Genomic DNA, 22,088 nt, shown 5'->3' with positions numbered 1-22,088 from the left:
GCATGGGTTCAATCCCTGGTCAGGGAACTAAGATCCCATATGCCACGTGGCAGGGCCAAAAAAAAATTTTTTTTTTTAATTAAAAAAAAAGGGCTTCCCTGGTGGCGCAGTGGTTGAGAGTCGGCCTGCCGATGCAGGGGACACGGGTTCGTGCCCCGGTCCGGGAGGGTCCCACGTGCTGCGGAGCGCCTGGGCCCATGAGCCATGGCCGCTGGGCCTGCGTATCCGGAGCCTGTGCTCCGCAACGGGAGAAAAAAAAAGGAGTCAGCTTCACCAGTGTTGCTTGCAAGCAAATCAACTGAGAAGAACAGATTTTTAAAATCACAAACTCCCTACCCGCTAAAAAAGAAGAAAAAAACTTGGGGGTGTGTTGGCAAGAAGAGGAGCTGGAATTCAAAGTCTGGTTTTAGAACCCACTTTGTTTTTGGGGGGAGCGTTAGCGGTCTAAATGCCCAGGAGAACAGCTAATCACAGGGAGATTTGTCTGTTAATGTAAATGTGAGCAGCACACCTCAGGGCTAATTCTAACCACAAACCTTCACAATGAGTATCTGCTTCCTTTCTGAAACAGAAACCCCAAGGACCACAAATGTTGACTCACAAATCAACCTAATCCCCGTCTACTTCTCCGAAGGCTTTGAGGTGATTCACAAACCTAGCTACGACCTTCCGACTGATGAAAGATGATAGAAACCAATCTCAAATGAAACAATGCAAAACAAAACCCAAAGCCACAGAAGCCCAGAGGAGATGGTGCAAAATAATAAACAGACCCAGGAATGCAATGTGAAAGGACAATGCTTCGGGGTGGGGGGGGTTCTTCACAAAGGGAAACCAAGTCAGGGTCAAATCCTCATACCTCACTGTGGGGCTTGGGAATTCTGTCAGGATGTCTTGGGTTGCTGATGACAGGACATACTCAAAGGATGTAAGCTGAGCTGACTTTCACCCCAGGGAAAAGCAAGAAGGAGCGCTATTTCACAGAAGTAGAAGCCCAGAGGTGTGGCAGGCTTTGAGTTCAGCGACATCATCAAGGTTCCTACTGCAAGACGATGGTCTGACAATTACCAACGCAACGTCATTCCAAGGCTGGGTGTTTGTAACAGGTTGAATGGTGGGGTGCCTCCCCCTAAAAGATATGTCCAAGTCCTAATTCCCAATACCCGTGAATGGGAGCCAATTTGGAAAAAGTTTCTTTGCCCATGTAATTAGGGATCTCGAGGTGAGATTGTCCTAGATTATCTGGGTGGAGCCTAAATCCAACAAGTGTCCTTAGAAGACAGAGCAGAGGAAGAAGCAGTGAGGGGATTGAGGGCAGAGACAGGGACGGTGCAGCCTCAAATCGAGGAGTGGCTGGAGCCCCCAGAAGCTGCAAAAGGCAAGGAACAGAATCTCCCCCAGAGCTTCTGGAGGGTGCGTTCCCCACCCCGCCCCGCCACCTTGAATTTGGACTTCTGGCCTCTGGAACTGAGAGAGAATACATTTATGTTGTTCTAAGTCACCAAGGTGATGGTATTTGTTACAGCAGCCAGAGGAAACTAATGCAGTCTCTTTGGGGGGTGGGTCACGAGATGACTACCAGAGCCAATTTGGGCCACTCGTTTTCTTGTTTTTTGCCCAGTGACGGGGAGAGAAGCATTTCTCTTTTATTTGTCAAATTGGGCTCAGGTCATGTGCTCATCTTAGAACCCACAAAAGCCCCCCAGGGAAAGGCAGAACGTAACAGACTTCAAGCAGGGTTTCCCAACGCCAGCGCTGCTAACATTTGGGGCCGGATAATTCTTTGCTGTGGGGCAGGGGTCTGTCCTGTGCACTGCAGGATGTCGAGCAGCAGCCCTGGTCTCTACCCGCCAGATGCCAGTAGCCCCCCCAGCCGGGTGAGACCCCCAGAACTGTCTGCAGACATTGCCATATGTTCCCGAGGAGGGAAACTCACCTTCGGTTGAGAACCACTGATGGAGGCGGATCTGGATATGTTTGCGGGTCTGTGAGCGTCAGGAGCTGCGAACCGAGGGTGGGGTCAGGCGGAGCTAGTCACCAGCACACGGGGCCTCGCTTGTTCTCACCTGGGCTTCATTGGGGTGGAGTGCAGCTGACAGGCACGGTGCTGGGAAACAGGTCGTAATGGAAACAATACAGGTGACTGACTCAGGGCAGCCTATCTCCTATGGAAGACATGCCTCGAAGTCCAGAGGTCCTCCTGACGCTGCAGGGCAGATGCTGCTGAAAATCCGGCGAGGGGTCTTGTTATCGCAGTGGCAGAGCTTCCAAGGAAATGACGGAAGCATTCTTGGGACCCACCTGAGACCTGGGATTGGGTCATTCGTGTGGACAAACCTGAAGATCTTGAGCTGCTCAATTTCCCTGAGAACACCCCCCTTGCTGGAGACCAGTACCCCTTGAGGGAAGGTCGTGGTCCTTCCCCAAGCAGGTGCCTCACAAGATGATGCTCATCATCTCCAGGTCCGCCTCATCACCTGGGGTGAATCCCAGCTCACACGCTGGGTGCATTGCAGGGTCTGGCTGAGATGAACCTGGGGACCACACCTGGGAGTGGATTTCGGGGGAGTTAGACTGGGGATGAAATGCGAGACCAGCTGTGGAGAATCCATGGGCAGAGGGTCACTCATCTATAATGAAGGTTTTATTTAATATTTTGGGCTTTCTGCGTAGCTGGAGGCTGTGCCAACTGCATGAGAACGTGTCTCCCGCATAACCTCTAAAGACGGTGCAGCCCTATATTAATGTCCTGATTTCGGTGATTGCACTGTGGTTACGTACGAGACCGTCTCTGTTTGCAGGAAAAACCATCAGGATTTAGATGGTGGGGCATCAGGTCTGCAACTTAGTCTCAAACGGTTCAGGTAAAAGTTCTTTGGACTTAAAGTATAGCTGATTTACAATATTATATGAGTTTCAGGCATACAACATAGTGATTCACAATTTTAAAAAAATTTATTTATTTTTGTATTTTTTGGCTGCGTTGGGTCTTTGTTGCTATGCACGGGCTTTCTCTAGTTGTGGCGAGCGGGGGCTACTCTTCCTTGTGGTGCCTGGGCTTCTCATCGCGGTGGCTTCTCTTGTTGCGGAGCACGGGCTCTAGGTGCATGGGCTTCAGTAGCTGTGGCACGTGGGCTCAGTAGTTGTGGCTCACGGGCTCTAGAGTACAGGAGTTGTGGCACACGGGCTTAGTTGCTCCGTGGCATGTGGGATTTTCCCGGACCAGGGCTCCTAACCTGTGTCCCCTGCATTGGCAGGTGGATTCTTAACCATTGCGCCACCACGGAAGTCCTGTGATTCATAATTTTTAAAGGTTATACTCCATTTATAGTTATTATAAAACATTGGCTATATTCCCTGTGTTGTACAATATATCATTGTACCTTATTTATTTTATACATAGTAGTTGTGTGAAAACCACCACCAGAAAGAGAAAGGTGTGAAAATAGTAAAAAAGCATTCAGACAGATCAGGGCACTGACTACTACGGTCTTGGAAACGTGACCCTCCACTTTGAGAGAAGAGAACTGAAATTAAAGGAGAGAGGTACCTTTTGTATACTGCATGGCTAAGGGAAAAAGGAGAGAGAAAGAAAAATTAGGATTTTGTAAGAAAAAAAGGAAAAAAAAAATCAAGGATTTAAACTCCCCCTATTTGCTAGTCATCTAGTAAAAAGCTGTACTTCACTACCCTGACAGCAGAGGGCACCCTTGTACTAAAAACTTTATAGTAGCAATCACGAGCATTAAATATATATTTAGGAATACATTGAACAAGAAATGTGCAAATCACCCCAAAGCCAACAGCTCTGTTCATAGAAATACATGGGCACAAATAGGAATTATCAAACACTGCCACCAAAAGAAGCCACCCACCCCCCTCCAAAAATGAGAATCCAAAAATTCAGTTGATATACACCTAAGAGTAGAATTGCTAAGTCATGTGGTAACAACTTGAGGAACTGCCAGATTGTTTTCCACCCAAGTTCGGAAAAACATTATTCACAACAGCCAAAAAGTGGAAGCAACCCAAGTGTCCATCACCAGATGAATGGTGGTCTATCCACACAATGGAATATTATTTAGTCATTAGAAAGGAACGAAGCACTGACACATGTCATAACATAGATAAACCTTGAAAACATTATGCTACGTGGAATTGCCACCTGGAAATATATTTATGGAATGCCTTTTCTGTGTTTAAGGAGGGCAAATCCTTGCACTAGGCAAAAGAATCCGTTTTTTAAAAAAAAGGTATATGCAGAGAAAAACTTCAGAATTTAATGAGTGGCCTTAAACTAAATACATAACGGAGCTTAAGATTTTCAGTGAAAGATAGCATCTTTGGGGGGTATTGCCCTTTACACTCCAGCCCATAACATGGAGTGAAGCCAAAACTGTGACCAGGCTTGGGGATGGTTTTTCCATTTATCTCCCCCCCTTACACACACCATTAGGGACTTCCTCGGGGCAGAATCTCCTTGTTGGTATCTGTTCAATTTACAGATGCAGACTCAGCAATTCCTCCCTCAAAATGTAGCCTATGAATATATATGCATGTGGGAGACATGATGTGTTGATTACATCTGTAAAAGCATGTCAATTGCATTTCTTTAATACAGCAAGGCTGGAAACAATGTAAAAGCCAGCAATATGGGTCATCTTAAGCAAATAATGGTGCATCCAAGGAAAGGAACATTTTGCAGCTGTTAGTAAGCACCAACGCTATTTTGCTGTTATTTTTATTTTATTTTATTTTTTTGCTGTTATTTTAAAACACATCGTATGGGAGAAGTGTCCAATGAGGGCATAGTGAAATGTGGGTGGATGGGACTTACGTGCCTGGACCCCAGCCAGTGGGGACACCATAGCACCTGCAGCAAGACAGTAGAGAGAGGGGCAGGAGATAAACACAATACCTCACGAACAGGCACTGTTTTCCCCACGTGGCCAGGACCAACCATCATTAACCATCATTAACGTGTCCAAGAGAGAGCTTAAAATGAGAGTCCGTCCAAGGAGCTCTTTGGGGCTGGAAATTCAGGAGTGGGTTCATCTCCTTGGAGGTGACACACCAGGAGGATATTCCCGGGGTTGGAGGCAGTGGCAAGAGAAGGTGTAGGCTGACGGTGAAGGTTTGGTGGATCTGATGAAATGGAATTGAGAAGAGGAAAAAGCAGAGGGGAGTGAGCCAGAGAGAGGAGCAAACTTGTCTTGAACCGCCGAAGCTGAGGATGGAAGATTTCGGAAGAGCCTGGGATCACACGTGTCAGAGAGCATGGAGAAGCACAGGGAAGCTGCCGTGGGGGGAGAAGTTGTGGACTGAACCAAGGGCTGATGACTCCTCCCTGCCAGCCTCCACCGTTGTCTTGACATCTTCCACTCCAGGTTCTCCCCAAAATGAACATGAGCAGTGGCCAGAGCTGTGCACTCGAATGAAGCGTTGTGCAGCGGAGAACCTTGGGGGGTGGTTCACAGTTATGAGGGCTCCTCCATGGCTGGCTGAGGCTAACGAGCTCTTGACTTCCTCTTGAAATCCTTTCTGCTGAACCAGGCATCAACCAGGAAGACCCCCAGGATCATCAGAAACATTGCAGCCAGAGCCAAGCGGACGACGTTCTCTGCATCGTGGTTCCCAGGGGCAGTATCTGGGGACAGAGACAGAGAACTTCCTGATGTGGAAACTTGCCCAGTCTCACATCAGAGCCCCAGACTCTTTTTTTTTTGGCCTCACCGCTGGGCATGTGGGATCTTAGTTCCGTGACCAGGGATGGAACCCCGCCCCCTGCATTGGAAGCACGGTGTCTTTATCACTGGACCACCAGGGAAGTCCCCAGAAGCCCCAGACTTTTAAAAATTTTGATTTATTTATTTTTGGCCGAGGCACGCGGCTTGCAGGATCTTAGTTCCCCAACCAGGGATCGAACCCAGGCTCTTGGCAGTGAAATTGTGGAGGCCTAACCACTGGATGGCCAGGGAATTCCCAAAAATTGTTTTTAAAAATTGAAGTATAGGGCTTCCCTGGTGGCGCAGTGGTTGAGAGTCCGCCTGCCGATGCAGGGGACACGGGTTCGTGCCCCGGTCTGGGAAGATCCCACATGCCGCGGAGTGGCTGGGCCCGTGAGCCATGGCCGCTGAGCCTGCGCGTCCGGAGCCTGTGCTCCGCAACGGGAGAGGCCACAACAGTGAGAGGCCCGCATACCGCAAAAAATAAAAAAATAAAAAAATAAAAAATAAAAAAAAAAAAATTGAAGTATAGTTGATGTACAATATTATATGTTACAGGTGTACAATATAGTGATTCACAATTTTAAAAGATTACACTCCATTTACAGTTATTATAAAATGTTGGCTCTATTCCCCGTGTTGTACAATATATCCTTGTACCTTATTTTATACCTAACAGTCTTAACAGAAGCCCCAGATTTGAAAATCATCATAGTTTCCTATAGCTGCGGTAACAAATTACCACAAACTTAGTGGCTTACGACAACACTAATGTCTTATGATTCTGGAGGTCAGAAGTCCAAATGGGTCTCACTGGGCTTAAATCAAGGTGTTGGCAGGGCTGCATGCCCTCTGGAGGTTCTGGGAAAGAATCTGTTTTCTTGCCTTGCCCAGCTTCCAGAGGCGGCCTGACTTGGTCCGCTCACGGCCCCTTCCTCCATCTTCAAATCTATCAGTGACGAGTTGTGTCATTCCTATATCACATCACTCTGACACTATTTCTTCTACGTTCAAAAACCCCTGTGATGCACTCAGCCTGCTGGGTTAATCCAGGGTGGTCTCCTTATTCGCAACCTTAAATCAACCGTAATTCCCCTTGGTGGTACCGGATTCACAGGTTCTGGGGAGGAGGGTGTGGACATCTTTGGGGCACAATTATTCTGCCTATCACAATTGTTTTCTCATCCGCTCGGTTTGATTATTCTCAGCCAGGTAGCCCTGTTAGAACTGAGAACTCCTGAGTACCAGAATCATGGCATGGCGTTGCTCAGGTTGTTAACTGCATAAAAGCAGTCCGTCAGTGGGTGGATAGGAGTATAACTATTCTGCTCTCCTCTCACCAGATCATAAGCCCTAGCTGAAGGCAATGGTTACTTCTAGGACTGATTTTTTTTTTTTGGCCACGCTGCACGGCTTGTGGGATCTTAGTTCCCCTACCAGGGATCGAACCTGGGCCCTTAGCAGTGAGAGCACAGAGTCCTAACCACTGGATGGCCAAGGAATTTCCTAGGACTGATTTTTTTCTTCCAAGTAATGAAACAACATTTTAGGGGATAATGACTTGTAGTGGGCTGAACAGTGCCCCTCTGTCCTCCCAAGATGTGTCTGTCCAGAATCTCAGAATGTGACCTTAGTTGGTATTCCATATAAGGGCCTTGAAGATGTAATTAAGGGAAGGATCTTGAGTCCTCGAGTCCTGGATTAGGGTGAGTCCTAAATCCAATGATGAGCGTGCTTATTAGAGGCAGAAAAGGAGAAAATGGAGGGCAGAGATTGCAGTGATGCATCTACAAGCCAAGGGAGGCCAAGAATTGCATCCACCAGCAAGCAGCGGGGATAGAGGCATGGAGTGGATTTTCCTTTAAAGCCTCCAGAAGGAACCAACCCTGATGACACCTTGATTTTGGACTTCTGGCCTCCAGAACTGTGAGAGAATAGTTAGTTTTTTTTTTATTGTACATTTTTACAATTAAAATTTTTTATTTTTTTTTAAATTCCAATTTTTTATTGGGATAAAATACATATAACATAAATCTACCATCTTAATCCTTTTTAATGTACAGGTCAGTGGTATTAAAGACATGCACACTGTTGGGCCACCCTCACCGCCATCTATCTCCAGAACTCTTTGCATCTGGCAAAACTGAAACTCTATCCATTAAATATTTCCCCATTCCTTTGTCCCCATCCCCCCAGGCCCTGGCACCCACCATTCTATTTTCTGTCTCTGTGATTTTGACCACTCATAGAAGTGGGATTATAGTGTTTGTCTTTTTGTGGCTGGCTTATTTCACTTGGCATAATGTCAATTTCCTGTTCTTTCAAGCAACCAACTTTGTGGTAATTTGTAGGGCAGCACTAGGAAACTAATACAGGGCTCTTCTAGTAACTTATCAATACTGTATCGAGGTGAAGGTCTAAAAGGATTATGAGAAGTCTGCTCAATAGCTGGGGCTGCCCCTGATTTCCCTCACCTCAGACTAACTTCACCTAGAGCAGGATATGCCCCAACAATATTACTCATTGTTGCTTTTATTTCTTTTTTTTTTTAAAGGTGGAATTTTTTTTAAAGATTTTTTTTTGATGTGGGCCATTTTTAAAGTCTTTACTGAATCTGTTACAATATTGCTTCTTTTTTAAAATAAATTTATTTATTTATTTGTTTTTGGCTGCGTTGGGTCTTTGTTGCTGCGCGCGGGTTTTCTCTAGTTGTGGCGAGTGGGGGCTACTCTTCATTGCAGTGCACGGGCTTCTCATTGTGGTGGCTTCTCTTGTTGCAGAGCATGGGCTCTAGGCGCGCAGGATTCAGTAGTTGTGGCACGTGAGCTCAGTAGTTCTGGGTCGCGGGCTCTAGAGCGCAGGCTCAGTAGTTGTGGCACATGGGCTTAGTTGCTCCGCGGCATGTGGGATCTTCCCAGACCAGGGCTTGAACCCGTGTGCCCTGCATTAGCAGGTGGATTCTTAACCACTGCACCACCAGGGAAGTCCACATTCCTGTCAGGCATGTGGGAACCTTAGCTCCCGGACCAGGAATCGAACCTGCACCCCCTGCATTGGAAGGCGAAGTCTTAACCACTGGACCACCAGGGAAGTCCCTAAAGGTGGAAGCTTTAATTAACGGAATTAATTTTTTAAAAGCCAGCTTTTGGTTGTTTTGGGTTTTATGAAGTTTTTTGTTTTTTGTTTTAATACTTTTTTTTTGGCTGAGCCTTGTGGGATCTTAGTTTCCTGATCAGGGATGGAACCCGTGTCCCCTGCAGTGGAAGCTTGGAGTCCTAACCACTGGACAGCCAGGGAAGTCCCTCACTGTTGCTTTTTCAGGGCTAAGATCCCCTCCATCTCTGCCCCATGTTTTCAACCCCAGTAGCACTGGGTCTGCAATCCCCATCAGGCACTCTTTGGTCACAGGTCAACAAGCTGACATTTGAAAATGGCTCTGCCCATAGACCCTCATACAATTATGGAAATGTCCTTTATCCTTTGAGTTTTACTACTGATTCTCTAGGGCTGTGCTGCCCCATATGGGAGCCGTTAGGCACTCAGTGGCTGCAGGGCACATCACGTGCCTATTGCAACTGAGGAAGTGAATTTTAAGTTTTATTTAATTTTCATTAACTTAAAGCAAAAGAACTGCCTCTAGCTAGCTGCTGCCATAGTCTGGGAGTCCCAAGAGCAGGTGGGAAGCATGGGGGCCCCTCACCTCTCTCTGGGAGCATCAGGACATCACTGGGTTCTGACCAGAGGTAGGGGAAGTTCTTGTGTAGACCGTGGTAGCATCTGTAGGTCCCCGGGTGCATCAGGAAGATGGCATTCACAGGAAAGTCGGCCTCAAGAGCCCCAGCTTTGTACTTGGAGCTTCGGTTCTGGGCAACTTCTACTCTTCCGTTCCTGGAAAGAGCGAATGCGTCAGACCAGGTCTCTGAGTGATGCCGCAGCCTGAGCCTCTTAGAGGGGGTCTTCTTGGAGGAGCAGCCCTGGTGAGCCGAGAGGGAGGGTTTTCTGTACACACCTGGGACGGAAGAGAGCCCAGGTGGTGAGTGGGCAGGCGCCTCCACCCGCTGCCTCCCGATCTAACCTGAGCACATCTTCCTAACGCCCAGAAGGCGTCCTTCCCGTCCTGCCGCGCTTGTCAGGAGCTCGAGGCCTCTCCACTTTTGCCCTTGTTTCCTCTGTGTCTTTTTCTCCCTGATTCATTCAGTCTCCATTACTGTTCCTCTCACCCAGGAGTCCTTACTGTGACTCAAAAGGTCCTACAGGGGGGCTTCCCTGGTGGTGCAGTGGGTTAAGAATCCACCTGCCAAGGCAGGGGACGTGGGTTTGAGCCCTGGTCCGGCAAGATCCCACATGCCGCAGAGTAACTAAGCCCGTGCGCCACAACTACTGAGTCTGTGTGCCATAACTACTGAAGCCCGTGTACCTAGAGCCCATGCTCCGCAACAAGAGAAGCCCGCGCACCGCAACTAGAGAAAGCCTGTGTGCAGCAATGAAGACCCAACACAGCCAAAAATAAAGAAATAAATTAATTTAAAAAAAAGAACCCTATATAAGACATCAAATACTCAGGAATTTACATATTTCTCAGATTAAAGGAAGGTCATTGATCATCCCAAGCAAACTAAAACACTCATTTCTAGTGAGTTGATATTAATGCCCCCATCAGAGATTTTTGGTCAGGACATAAACCTTGGAATGCAGCCATTCAGGCAAAATTTACTCTTGGTTGAACCTTTTCATACCTACTATTACTACGGAGAATCCATATCGTACAAAAGAACTGGTCTTCCAGGCATCTTGCCTGGACCCATATTGCTCTCCACCAAATTCTCTAGTTTGATTTGGGTCTGCAACACCATCCCTAATAGTTTCATATATTAGATTCAGTCTTTTCGAACTACATTTCACCTCATTTTTTGGGGGGTGGGTAAAGCTTCCTTCAGTTCTTCTATGGTAGATAAACAAATCATTGTGGAGAGCATGGCACAAATCTCCCACGTCTTTGTGGCTGTAAGATCACAGCAGGAAACCCACAGAGTAACTCATGCCCAGCGGGGTGATAACGGTGGAGGGTTGAGAGGCAAAGCCTTAGTCTTGCACAAGCAGCGGTTCCCCTTTTTGTTTAGCAGGGGATGTTGTCGCTCTCCAGCAAGGGGTTTAAAGCCCCAGGCTGTTCCATCCACGGGTGTGTCCTGGTGCGAAGATCTGCTGCCCAGTTGGCTGTGCTGCGTGGTGTGGAGCTGCACTGCCATGTCCCTGGGGGTCATTCTTCTGCTTGGACTTGGTGAGTGGGGCAAGGGAAGTTGGGGAGGCTGGTGAGGGAAGAGGATGTAGATTAGAGGTTTATAACCTGGGTTCCTCTTGTGGGACTCTTCCTTTATGAGGTCCTGGGGCCGGTGACTTATAGAGAGATCACCCATAGGGCCACTTTTCTTCAGTTTGGTCTAGATGTGATGCCCTGAGCTCAGGTGTTTGGGAATCACTGTATTATTGGGAGACATCTCTTACCAAGTCTTTCTCTATTTTAGTGTTTTGCTGGGATCAAAGGATTCGGGCACAAACGGGTGAGTGTTTTCTCCCTTTTCTGCCTAGAGAACTCTGAATTGGGCTGAGTGGACTGAGGGATGAGCTTGAGTAGCCTTGAAAGAATCCCAGCCTTTAATCTGCACCACCTCTTCATCCACTCGTCGTATTATTTATTTTTTATGTGTTAATTCTTTACCATTATGCCAATCTTTGGTGGAAAACCTCTCCCCTTCTCTAGAAAGCTTCCTGATCCCCTGCTATTCCCCATCAGCACAGATGAGCCAAGAAGGGAATGCCCAGGTTTTCAAATAATGCAGAAAGGGAACACAGTTGAGGTCGACATTCACAACGCAGACACAGAGAACTGGCGACATTTGTACGGGCACCAGATCCCCCTGTGGGTATGGGACCATCACCCGTTGGGTGTGTTGTGTGTCCTTTCCATTTGCCATCACCTCAACTGCTTCCGTCTCCCTCACCTATGGAAGGTTTGTTCATAAGGAAGGTACTCTTGCTCAGGAGGCAGACTTGCAGTAAAATGAAGACCTCAACATTTACTTGTTCTGGGACATTTTGCAAGCGGTTTCCTGCATTTGGGTCCCAAGTTCCTTCTTTCTAAAATGAAATAACGGGAGTCCAGTGGTTAGGACTTGGTGATTTCACTGCCATGGCCCGGGTTCAATCTCTGGTTGGGGAACTAAGATCCCACAAGCCACGGGGCATGGCCAAAAAAAAAAAAAAAAGAATGGTGTTGCATCAGTTACGATACAGTGCATGTCAAGCTCAGACAACATTTTGCTCAGATTAGGGGTCATTGCGTAATATTTACAATTGCTAGATAACATTTATTGAGGTTTTCCCATTGCCAAGGGCTATTCTCAGCTTTTGTATATATGATCTCATTTTAATCTTATTAACTCCACCAAGAGGGAAGTTAATTTTTTCATATTCGAGATATACTGAGCCCTGGATATGACCTTGAAATTGTACTATGTGTTTGGCATAGGTTTTTAATAAATTAATTAAAGTATAATTGAAGTACAATATTATATTCATTTCAGGTGTGCTACATAATGATTTGACATTTATATACATTATGAAATGGTCACCACAATAAGTCTAATAACCATCTGTGCCCATATAAAGTTATTATTACATTATTATTGACCACATTCCCTATGCTGTATATTTCATCCCTGTAATTTATTTATTACATCACTTAATGTTTGTACTTCTTAAACCCCTTCACGTATGTTGGCAGCCACCTGTTTATTTCTCTCTGGTTCTGTGACTCTATTTTCATTTTGTTTGTTTGTTTTGTTCTTTAGATTCCACATATAAGTGAGAGCGTATGGTATTTGTCTTTTCTCTGACTTATTTCACTCAGCAGAATGCCCTCTAGATCCACCCATGTCGTCACACATGGCAAAATTTTTTTAATGACTAATATGCCATTGTGTATATGCCATTGTGTATACCTGTATGCCATTGTGTATACCTATATATCACATCTTCGTTATTCATTTACTGATGGACAATTAGGATTGCTTCTATGTCTTGGCTGTTGTAAATAGTACTGCTATGAACACTGGGGTGCATGTATCTTTTAGAATTTGTGTTTTCATTTTTTTTCGAATGTATACCCAGGAGTGGTAGTTCTATTTTTAGTTTTTTGAGAAGTCTCCATACTGTTTTCCATAGTGGCTGCTCCAATTTACATTCCCACCAACAGTGTATGAGGGTTCCCTTTTCTCCACATCCTTGCCAACAGTTGTTATTTGTGGTCTTCTTGATGATAGCCATACCGACTGGTGTGAGAGAATGTCTCACTGTGTGTTTTTTTAAATTAATTAATTTATTTATTTATTAATTTATTTTTGGCTGCATTGGGTCTTCATTGCTGTGTGTGGGCTTTCTTTACTTGTGGCAAGCGAGGGCTTCTCTTTGTTGCTGTGCGCGGGCTTCTCATTGCAGTGGCTTCTCTTGTTGCAGAGCACAGGCTCTAGGCACATGGGCTTCAGTAGCTGTGGCTCACGGGCTCTAGAGCGCAGGCTCAGTAGTTGTGGTGCACAGGGTTAGTTGCTCCGTGGCATGTAGGATCTTCCCGGACCAGGGCTCAAACCCATGTCCCCTGCATTAGCAGGCAGATTCTTAACCACTGCGCCACCAGGGAAGTCCCTGGTTGTGGTTTTAATTTGCATTTCTCTGATGATTAATGATATTGAGCATCTTTTCATGTACCTGTTGGCCATCTGTCTGTCTTCTTTGGAAAAATGTCTATTCACTTCTTCTGCTCATTTTAAATCAGGTTGTTTGGGTTTTTTTGCTGTTGCTTTGTATAAGCTGTTTACATATTTTAGGTACTAACCCCCTGTTGATCGTATCATTTGCAAATATTTTCTCCTATTCAGTAGGTTGTGTTTTCATTTTTTAAAAAATCTTTATTTATTTATTTATTTATTTATTTATGGCTGCATTGTGTCTTAGTTGCGGCACGTGGGATCTCTTGTTGTGGCCCACAGACTCTTCGATGTGGCACGCAGGCTTCTCTCTAGTTGTGGTGCACAGGCTCCAGAACACGTGGACTGTGTAGTTGTGGTGCATGGGCTCCAGAGCGCATGGGCTCTGTAGTTGTGGCATGCGGGCTCTCTAGTTGTGATGTGCGGACTCGGTAGTTGCGGTATGAGGGCTTAGTTGCCCCGCGGCATGCGGGATCTTAATTCCCCGACCAGGGATGGAACCCAAGTCCCCTGCATTGGAAGGCAGATTCTTAACCACTGGACCACCAGGGAAATCCCTGTCTTTTCATTTTGTCAATGTTTTCTTTTGCTGTGCAAAACCTTTATGTTTAATTCAGTCCCATTTGTTTATTTTTTCTTTTTTTCCCTTCACTTTAGGGAGATAGATTAAAAAAATATTGCTACAATTTATGTCAAAGAGTGTTCTGCCTATATTTTATTCTAGGAATTTTATGGTTTCCAAGCTTACATGTAGGTCTTTAATCCATTTTGAGTTTATTTTTGTATATGGTGTTAGAGAATGTTGTAACTTCATTCTTTTACATGTAGCTGCCTGGTTTTCCCAGCACGACTTATTGAGAAGACTGTCTTTTCTTCATTATATATTCTTGCCTTCTTTGTTGCAGATTAAGTGGGTTTATTTCTGGGCTTTCTGTCCTGTTCCATTGATCTATATGTCTATTTTTATGCCAGTACCATACTGTTTTGATTATTGTAGCTTTGTAGTATAGACTGAAGTGGGGAGTGTGATAAATCCAGCTCTATTCTTCTTTCTCAAGATTGTTTTGACTATTTGAGGTCTTTTGTGTTTTCATAAGAATTTTAAAATTATTTGTTCTAGTTCTGTGAAAAATGCCATTGGTATTTTAATAGGGATTGCACTGAATCTGTGGGTTGCCTTAGGTAGTATGGCTATATTAACAGTGTTAATTTTTCCAATACATAAACATGATGTATCTTTCTCTCTGTGTCATCTTCAATTTCTTTCATCAGTGTTTTATAGTTTTCTGAGTACAGGTCTTTTATCTCCTTAGGTAGGTTTATTCCTAGGTATTTTATTCTTTTTGATGTAATAGTAAATGGGATTGTTTCCTTAATTTCTCTTTCTGATATTTTGTTGTTAGTGTATAGAAATGTAATAGATTTCTGTATATTAATTTTACATCCTATAACTTTACCGAATTCATTGATGAGCTCTAGTATTAGTTTGGTGGTGTCTAGGATTTTTTTTATATATAGTATCATGTCAACTGCAAACAGGGAGCTTCACTTCTCCTTTACAGTTCAAATGACTTTTGCTTATTTTTCTTGTCTGATTGCTGTGTCTAGGACTTCCAATACTATGTGAATAAAAGTGGTGAGAATGGACATCCGGGTCTTTATTTCTGATTTCAGAGGAAATGCTTTTGGCTTTTCACTGTTGAGTATGATGTTGGCTGTAGGTTTGTCTTATATGGTCTTTATGTTGATGTATGTATGTTCCCTCTGTGCCCACTTTGCTGAGAGTTTTTATAATGCCAAGCAATGATATTTGTTCTTAAGTTGACAGGGAAGACTAACATTGGATTAAAATGGGCAGATTAAAGATGATCTGCTTCAGTCGTCCAGTGTCTGGTGATGGCTATCAAAGTTATCACTCACTCCAGTCAAAAATGCTCCTGTGAATTTCTTATCCAATGGAATCTGTGACATCTGCTCAGACACCTAATGAGAATCTCGGCAGAACTCTCAACAGATCTCAGAGCCTCCTCCTTGTATTGGTCTTCCCATCTCAACAGATGCCATCCATCCTCTCCAATGATCAATCCATTGAGAATGATATATGATGCCCCTCTTTTGCTCAGTGCCTATCTGCTCCATCTCTAAATCTCAAAGCTCATCATTTCTATCCTCAAAAACTCCTCAAATCCACTCCCTTTTTTTTTTTCATCACCACCACACTGTCATTACATGGTGATTTGTCATGCAGCTGCCTGTAGCATGTTCCCTAATTGTCCCTCCACTTTCCACCTGGCCCCTTAAATCCATTTATCACACCAGAAATATAGTAATTTAAAAAATTACAAGCTCACTACTTGTTAATCCCTTTGTGGGTCATTATTACATTTAGACTTAAATCCAGACTCTTCTCCTCAGCTTCCAATGTTTTGGACCTTTGCTGATATCTCCTGACCTTTCTATCTTTACCAAGAGCCATTTTTCACATTAAGTACCATTTGTCCTTTCTGTGTGTGGGTCACACAAAACTCCTTCTCACCTGTGAGTTTGCATATGTTGTTCCCTCTTCCTGGAAGGCAGTTCTTCTTGCACTTCGGAGATCTATGTATTTCTTATCCTTCAGGGATCATCTCCCAAAGAAATCTCTCTTATAATGCAGGGTAGATAGTTTTATCATATAATAAGAGTAACAACTTCTGTGTATTGGTTCACATGTCTAGACTCTGTTATTGGGTAGATTCACTACAGTTTCCAAAACATCCAATAACTTGCCTTGTATATGGAAGACACACAATAAATATTTATTGAATGGATGAATTAATCCAAGAGGAGATCAGTAACAGATCTTTACTGTTTACTAATTCCTAGATCTACCTGAAGTCTACCTAAATCCTCCTGGAGATGGATACCTTCCCATTGTGATTGTGACTTCAGTCATCAGCATTCTACCTTTCCTCTTCCTCCTTATCTTTCTCCTCTGCCGGTGCTGGTGTCGAGCCAAAAACAGTACGTCCTGGAGGGGGAAGAGTTAACCTGGGAGGAGTGTGGGGAGGGGCTTTGTGGGTCCCCTACCAGGACTCTGATCACGGACTCTCTGTAGGAGCCACTGAGGATGACACCAAGAACCAAGTGAATGATAACAGGTAGGAAAATTTGGACTCTCTCAGTAGAGGATGCTGTGTCTGTCTCATTTCTCAGACCTACCTTAACGCGTCTATCTCCTTTCCCTTAGCTCCAGCGCAGACATGGACTCCCAGGAAGAAAATCAACGTACGAGGAGTGAGAAGTAGGGGTAGCCAGGGTGGGGAAGATAGAAGGCATCGTAGGAGAAGCCGAGAAGGTTGGGGCAAACCTCACTGGGCGTGATGTCACTGCCCTTCCCCGATTTCAGTCACCCATCTCTGAAGTATAGACGGCAAGACTGGATAATCTGAAGGCTCTTCTGGAAGCCTATCCTCTCCTCTTTTCTTGCAGATGATGTCCCAGTGGATATCCTGCCTGAGGAGGACAGACAAATGGACATGCATGTGAGTCTTTCCTCCTTCCCCTGCTCCCTCCCCCAGGTGTTCTCCCCTCACTTTGTATCTTCATGCTGGCAGGCCCATACAGAGGAAGACCCACCAGAGTCTTCTGAGTCTTCTGCTCAGCTACACCAGGACCCCCTGACAGGGAGCGGGGATTCACTCCTGTCCTGCACCATTGAGGATTCCTCAAAATAGCCCTGTGTGTATGCCACCTTCACCTTGTCCAGAGAGCAGAGCCAGAACTGGCTGTGTGGACTCCAGGGTTCAAGTGCCCCTTAAGGAAAATGGGGCTTCGTGAGTTGTCCTACTCATGTACCCATGCCACTCATCACCTTGGAGCCCCCGCAAAGACTCAAGAATAGAGAAGCCTTGTCAACCATGAAGAAATCTGGGACGCATCACATATCTCTCAACGGATTCCTGGTTCCTTGTGTATTTACCCACTCATTTGCTTATTTAACAGATGTTCACAGAAGTTGACTCTTTCCTTGGACCTGTGCTGACGATATACATATTAGTAAGATATGGCTTCTGGTCTTTTTTTTTTTTCCTTCTGTTTTGCATATTGGTTTTTATTTCAAATCAATGTCAAAGAGAACAATTGCAAAAATAGGACAAAAACTCCAATTTACCCTTCACTTGGCATAGCTTCTGGTCTTAAGGAACTCATGGTCTACTGAGAGAGGCACATCACATGATCTGGCCCTTAGCAAAGAGGGAGCAGGCACTGAGGATGAGTTGGGTCACTGAGCAGGAGCAGTTGTCCAGGCGTGTTTAAGGAGAGCTCACTGGTACCAAATACAAGGAGAGGCCAAGAAGTAAGAGGCGGGCTTCCCTGGTGGCACAGTGGTTAAGAATCTGCCTGCCAATGCAGGGGACTTGGGTTCGAGCCCTGGTCAGGGAAGAGCCCACATACCACGGAGCATCTAAACCTGTGCACTACAACTACTGGGCCTGCGCTCTAGAGCCTGTGAGCCGCAACTACTGAGCCCATGTGCCACAACTACTGAAGCCCACGTGCCTAGAGCCTGTGCTCCGCAACAAGAGAAGCCACTGCAATGAGAAGCCCATGCACTGCAAGGAAGGGTAGCCCCCCCAACTCGCCACAACTAGAGAAAGCTCGTGTGCAGAAACAAAGACCCAACGCAGCCAAAAATAAATAAATAAAATTTATAAAAAGAAGTAAGAGTCAAGTTGGGCAAGGAGGAGGGCCTTTTCTGGCGGTCCAGTGGTTAAGACTTGGCACTTCCACTGCAGGGGGCACGGGTTGGATCCCTGGTCAGGGAACTAAGGTCCTGCATGCCACGTGACAAAAAAATTGGGCAAAGAGGCAGTTCCTAATGGAGTTCCAGTCTAACGTTCTAGGAGTTTCTGAGAGCTGAAGCCTTTGGAGCAGCAAAAAATGAACAAGGAAATATTCTTTGTAAAGGAACCAAATTGCAATAATTCAACTACAGAAGAGTTACTCTTGGGGAAGGGAATGATGCAGAGGGTGTTTAGGCCGCGGGGGGTTTATGGTTTTCCCCTAGTTTTGGTGAACTTCCCCCTTTAGTTATGCAATTAAAATAAATAGAACACAAACTTAAAAGCTTTTGCACAACAAAGGAAAACGTAAACAAGACAAAAAGACAGCCCTCAGAATGGGAGAAAATATTTGCAAATGAAGCAACTGACAAAGGATTAATCTCAAAAATTTACAAGCAGCTCATGCAGCTCAATATCAAAAAAACAACCCAATCCAAAAATGGGCATAAGACCTAAATAGACATTTCTCCAAAGAAGATATACAGATTGCCAACAAACACATGAAAGGATGCTCAACATCACTAATCATTAGAGAAATGCAAATCAAAACTACAATGAGATATCATCTCACACTGGTCAGAATGGCCATCATCAAAAACAGGACTTCCCTGGTGGCGCAGTGGTTGAGAATCTGCCTGCCGATGCAGGGGACACAGGTTCGTGCCCCAGTCCGGGAGGATCCCACATGCTGTGGAGCGGCTGGGCCTGTGAGCCATGGCCACTGATCCTGCGCATCCAGAGCCTGTGCTCCGCAACGGGAGAGGCCACAGCAGTGAGAGGCCCGCGTACCACACACACACAAAAAAAATCTACAAACAGTAAATGCTGGAGAGGGTGTGGAGAATAGGGAACCCTCTTGCACTGTTGGTGGGAATGTAAATTGATACAGCCACTATGGAGAACAGTATGGAGGTTCCTTAAAAAACGAAAAATAGAACTACCATACAACCCAGCAATCCCACTACTGGGCATATACCCTGAGAAAACTATAATTCAAAAAGAGTCATGTACCACAATGTTCATTGCAGCTCTATTTACAATAGCCAGGACATGGAAGCAACCTAAGTGTCCATCGACAGAAGAATGGATAAAGAAAATGTGGCACATATATACAATGGAATATTAGCCATAAAAAGAAATGAAATTTGAGTTATTTGTAGTGAGGTGGATGGACCTAGAGTCTGTCATACAGAGTCAAGTAAGTCAGAAAGAGAAAAACAAATACTGTATGCTAACACATATATATGGAATCTAAAAAAAAAAAGGTTCTGAAGAACCTAGTGGCAGGACAGGAATAAAGATGCAGATGTAGAGAATGGACTTGAGGACACGGGGAGGAGGAAGGGTAAGCTATGACAAAGTGAGAGAGTGGCATGGACATATATACACTACCAAATGTAAAATAGATAGCTAGTGGGAAGCAGCCGTATAGCTAGTGGGAAGCAGCCGCATAGCACAGAGAGATCAGCTCAGTGCTTTGTGATCACCTAGATGGGTGGGATAGGGAGGGTGGGAGGGAGGGAGACGCAAGAGGGAAGAGAGATGGGAACATATGTATAGCTGATTCACTTTGTTGTAAAGCAGAAACTAACCATTGTAAAGCAATTATACTCCAATAAAGATGTTAGAAAAATAAATAGAACACAATCAAAAAGATGTGAGTGACAGGAGAGGAATTGGAGTTGGTATTAAAAATAATTCAGTAAGTTTTGATGAGAGGAAGTAAAGAAGAAAGTGAATGGTAGGGTCAGTGAAATGCAGCCAAGTGGTTTGGAGTGGAGAGTAGAAGAAATAGAGGGGAATTGAGAATGTGTGTTGATTGATGGAAACAGACCCAGGGAGAGCAGTAATGTGGACGGTGTTGGGGAGTGACATTTGGTGGGAGAGCACAGTAGTAAGAGCTCCGAGTCTAGAATAGCTGGGCTGATTAGGGTTCAGATTCTCTTCTGCACCCGCTAGCTGAATGATCGTGTACACATTTAAAAATTATTCTCTTCAATATCCTGTAATAATCCATAATGGAAAAGAACATGAAAAAGAATATATATACAAGGGACTTCCCTGGTGGCACAGTAGTTTAGAATCCACCTGCCAGGGCAGGGGACATAGGTTCGATCCCTGGTCCAGGAAGGTCCCACATGCTGCGGAGCAACTAAGCCTGTGCACCACAACTGCTGAGCCTGTGCTCCAGAGCCCCTGAGCCACAACTATTGAGCCCGAGCACCACAACTACTGAAGCCCCTGCGCCTAGAGCCTGTGCTCTGCAACAAAAACCACCACAGTGAGAAACACACGCGCCGCAACTAGAGAAAGCCCGCGTGCAGCAACAAAGACCCAACGCAGCCATAAATAAATAAAATTAATATATAAAAAAGAATGTATATATGTATAACTGAGTCATTTTGCTGTACACCAGAAACTAACACATCTTCAATCAACTATACTTCCATTAAAAATTAATAAAAAGATAAAAATTTAAAAATATAAGACAAGGGACACCAAAGATTGCCAGCAAGTCGCTAGAAGCTAGGAGAGAGGCACACACCAAGTCCCCCCAACTCTGCCCTGACCTCCACCCCGCAGTTCTTAGAAGGAAATCTGCCAGTATCTTGACCTCAGACTTCTACATTCGAGAACCATGACACAATAAATTTCTATTGTTTAAGCAACTCAGTTTGTGATGCTTTGTTATGGCAGCCCTAGCAAGCTAATATACCATCGGACTGGCAAAGATTGGAAGGCTGGGTAATCCCACATTTTTTTAAACTTTTTATTTTACATTGTAGTACAGTTGATTAACAACGTTGTGTTAGTTTCAGGCATACAGCAAAGTGATTCAGTTATACATAGACATGCATCTATTCTTTTTCAAATTCTTTTCCCATTTAGGTTGTTACAGAGTACTGAGCAGAGTTCCCTGTGCGGTACATAGGTCCTTGTTGCTTATCCATTTTAAGTATAGCAGTGTGTACCTGTCAGTCCCAAACTGGGTAACCCCACATGTTGGGGGTATTGGGGAGGTATGGGGATCCTCTTGCACTGTTGGGCGGGAAGAAACTGGTGCGGCAAATGCAGAGTTCAGTTTGGCAGTAAGTAAATGAAAGATGCACTTAAGAGCTGGCATTTGCTGTTGGGTGCATATTTTAAGGACATTTCACATGTCCACAGAGGCACATGTAGAATGATATTTAGCTCAGAATTGTTGATCTTGGAGATATTTGGATATTATGTGGCTGTCTGTTACTGGGACAGTGGAGGGATAAATGTGTTGGAAGCAAATCGATATTCTACAGATGTATGAATGGACTGTGAAATCTCTGGGCAATGGAGAGACGAATGACGTCCACAGCATCGCACAGTTTACGATACAGTAGACGTTTGCACGGTATGAAATCACGTTTTGCAGAAATGAACTAATTCACGTGAGATATTGTAGAGTTGTTCCATGGAGATGGAGAAAAGAAATGAGAACTAAAGGGCATACGTCAAGTAAACAAGGGAGAGACTCTGCCTAGATCCACGGGAACATGTGCCAAACCAGAGGAAAGTGAGCTATTTGGCTCCCAGCACCCAAGCTTCACCTAGAAAAGCACATTTTCTTCTAAGCTCAAGTTTTCTCACCAGAATGGGACTAAAGCAGAACCCGTTTCTCAGGCTTGCGTGAGGATCAAATGAGGGAATGCTTGAAAAGTGAGGAGTGTTATAAAGAGAGATTTGTGCATCCAAGCTTATCTTGCCCTCTAAGTCCCTGAATGATGTAACCCAGCGGTTCTCAA

The 22,088-nt window shown here is 44.9% G+C and overlaps 1 protein-coding gene across 1 annotated transcript in view; it reads left to right on the top strand.

Moving 5' to 3' along the window:
- Positions 1-1,820: 1,820 nt before the first annotated feature.
- The window catches only part of GP6 (glycoprotein VI platelet), a gene marked incomplete at both ends in the record, with an annotated part of 36,659 nt that continues 16,391 nt past the window's right edge, over positions 1,821-22,088 (top strand). The window contains 2 exon segments of the mRNA XM_079724147.1: positions 1,821-1,877; positions 16,958-17,010. Coding sequence (XP_079580273.1) covers positions 1,821-1,877; positions 16,958-17,010 — 110 coding nt within the window.

This window comes from Hyperoodon ampullatus (genome assembly GCF_949752795.1).
Source record: "Hyperoodon ampullatus genome assembly, chromosome: 18".
Taxonomy (NCBI): Eukaryota; Metazoa; Chordata; class Mammalia; order Artiodactyla; family Ziphiidae; genus Hyperoodon; species Hyperoodon ampullatus.
This window is presented reverse-complemented; position numbering and strand designations above follow the sequence as displayed.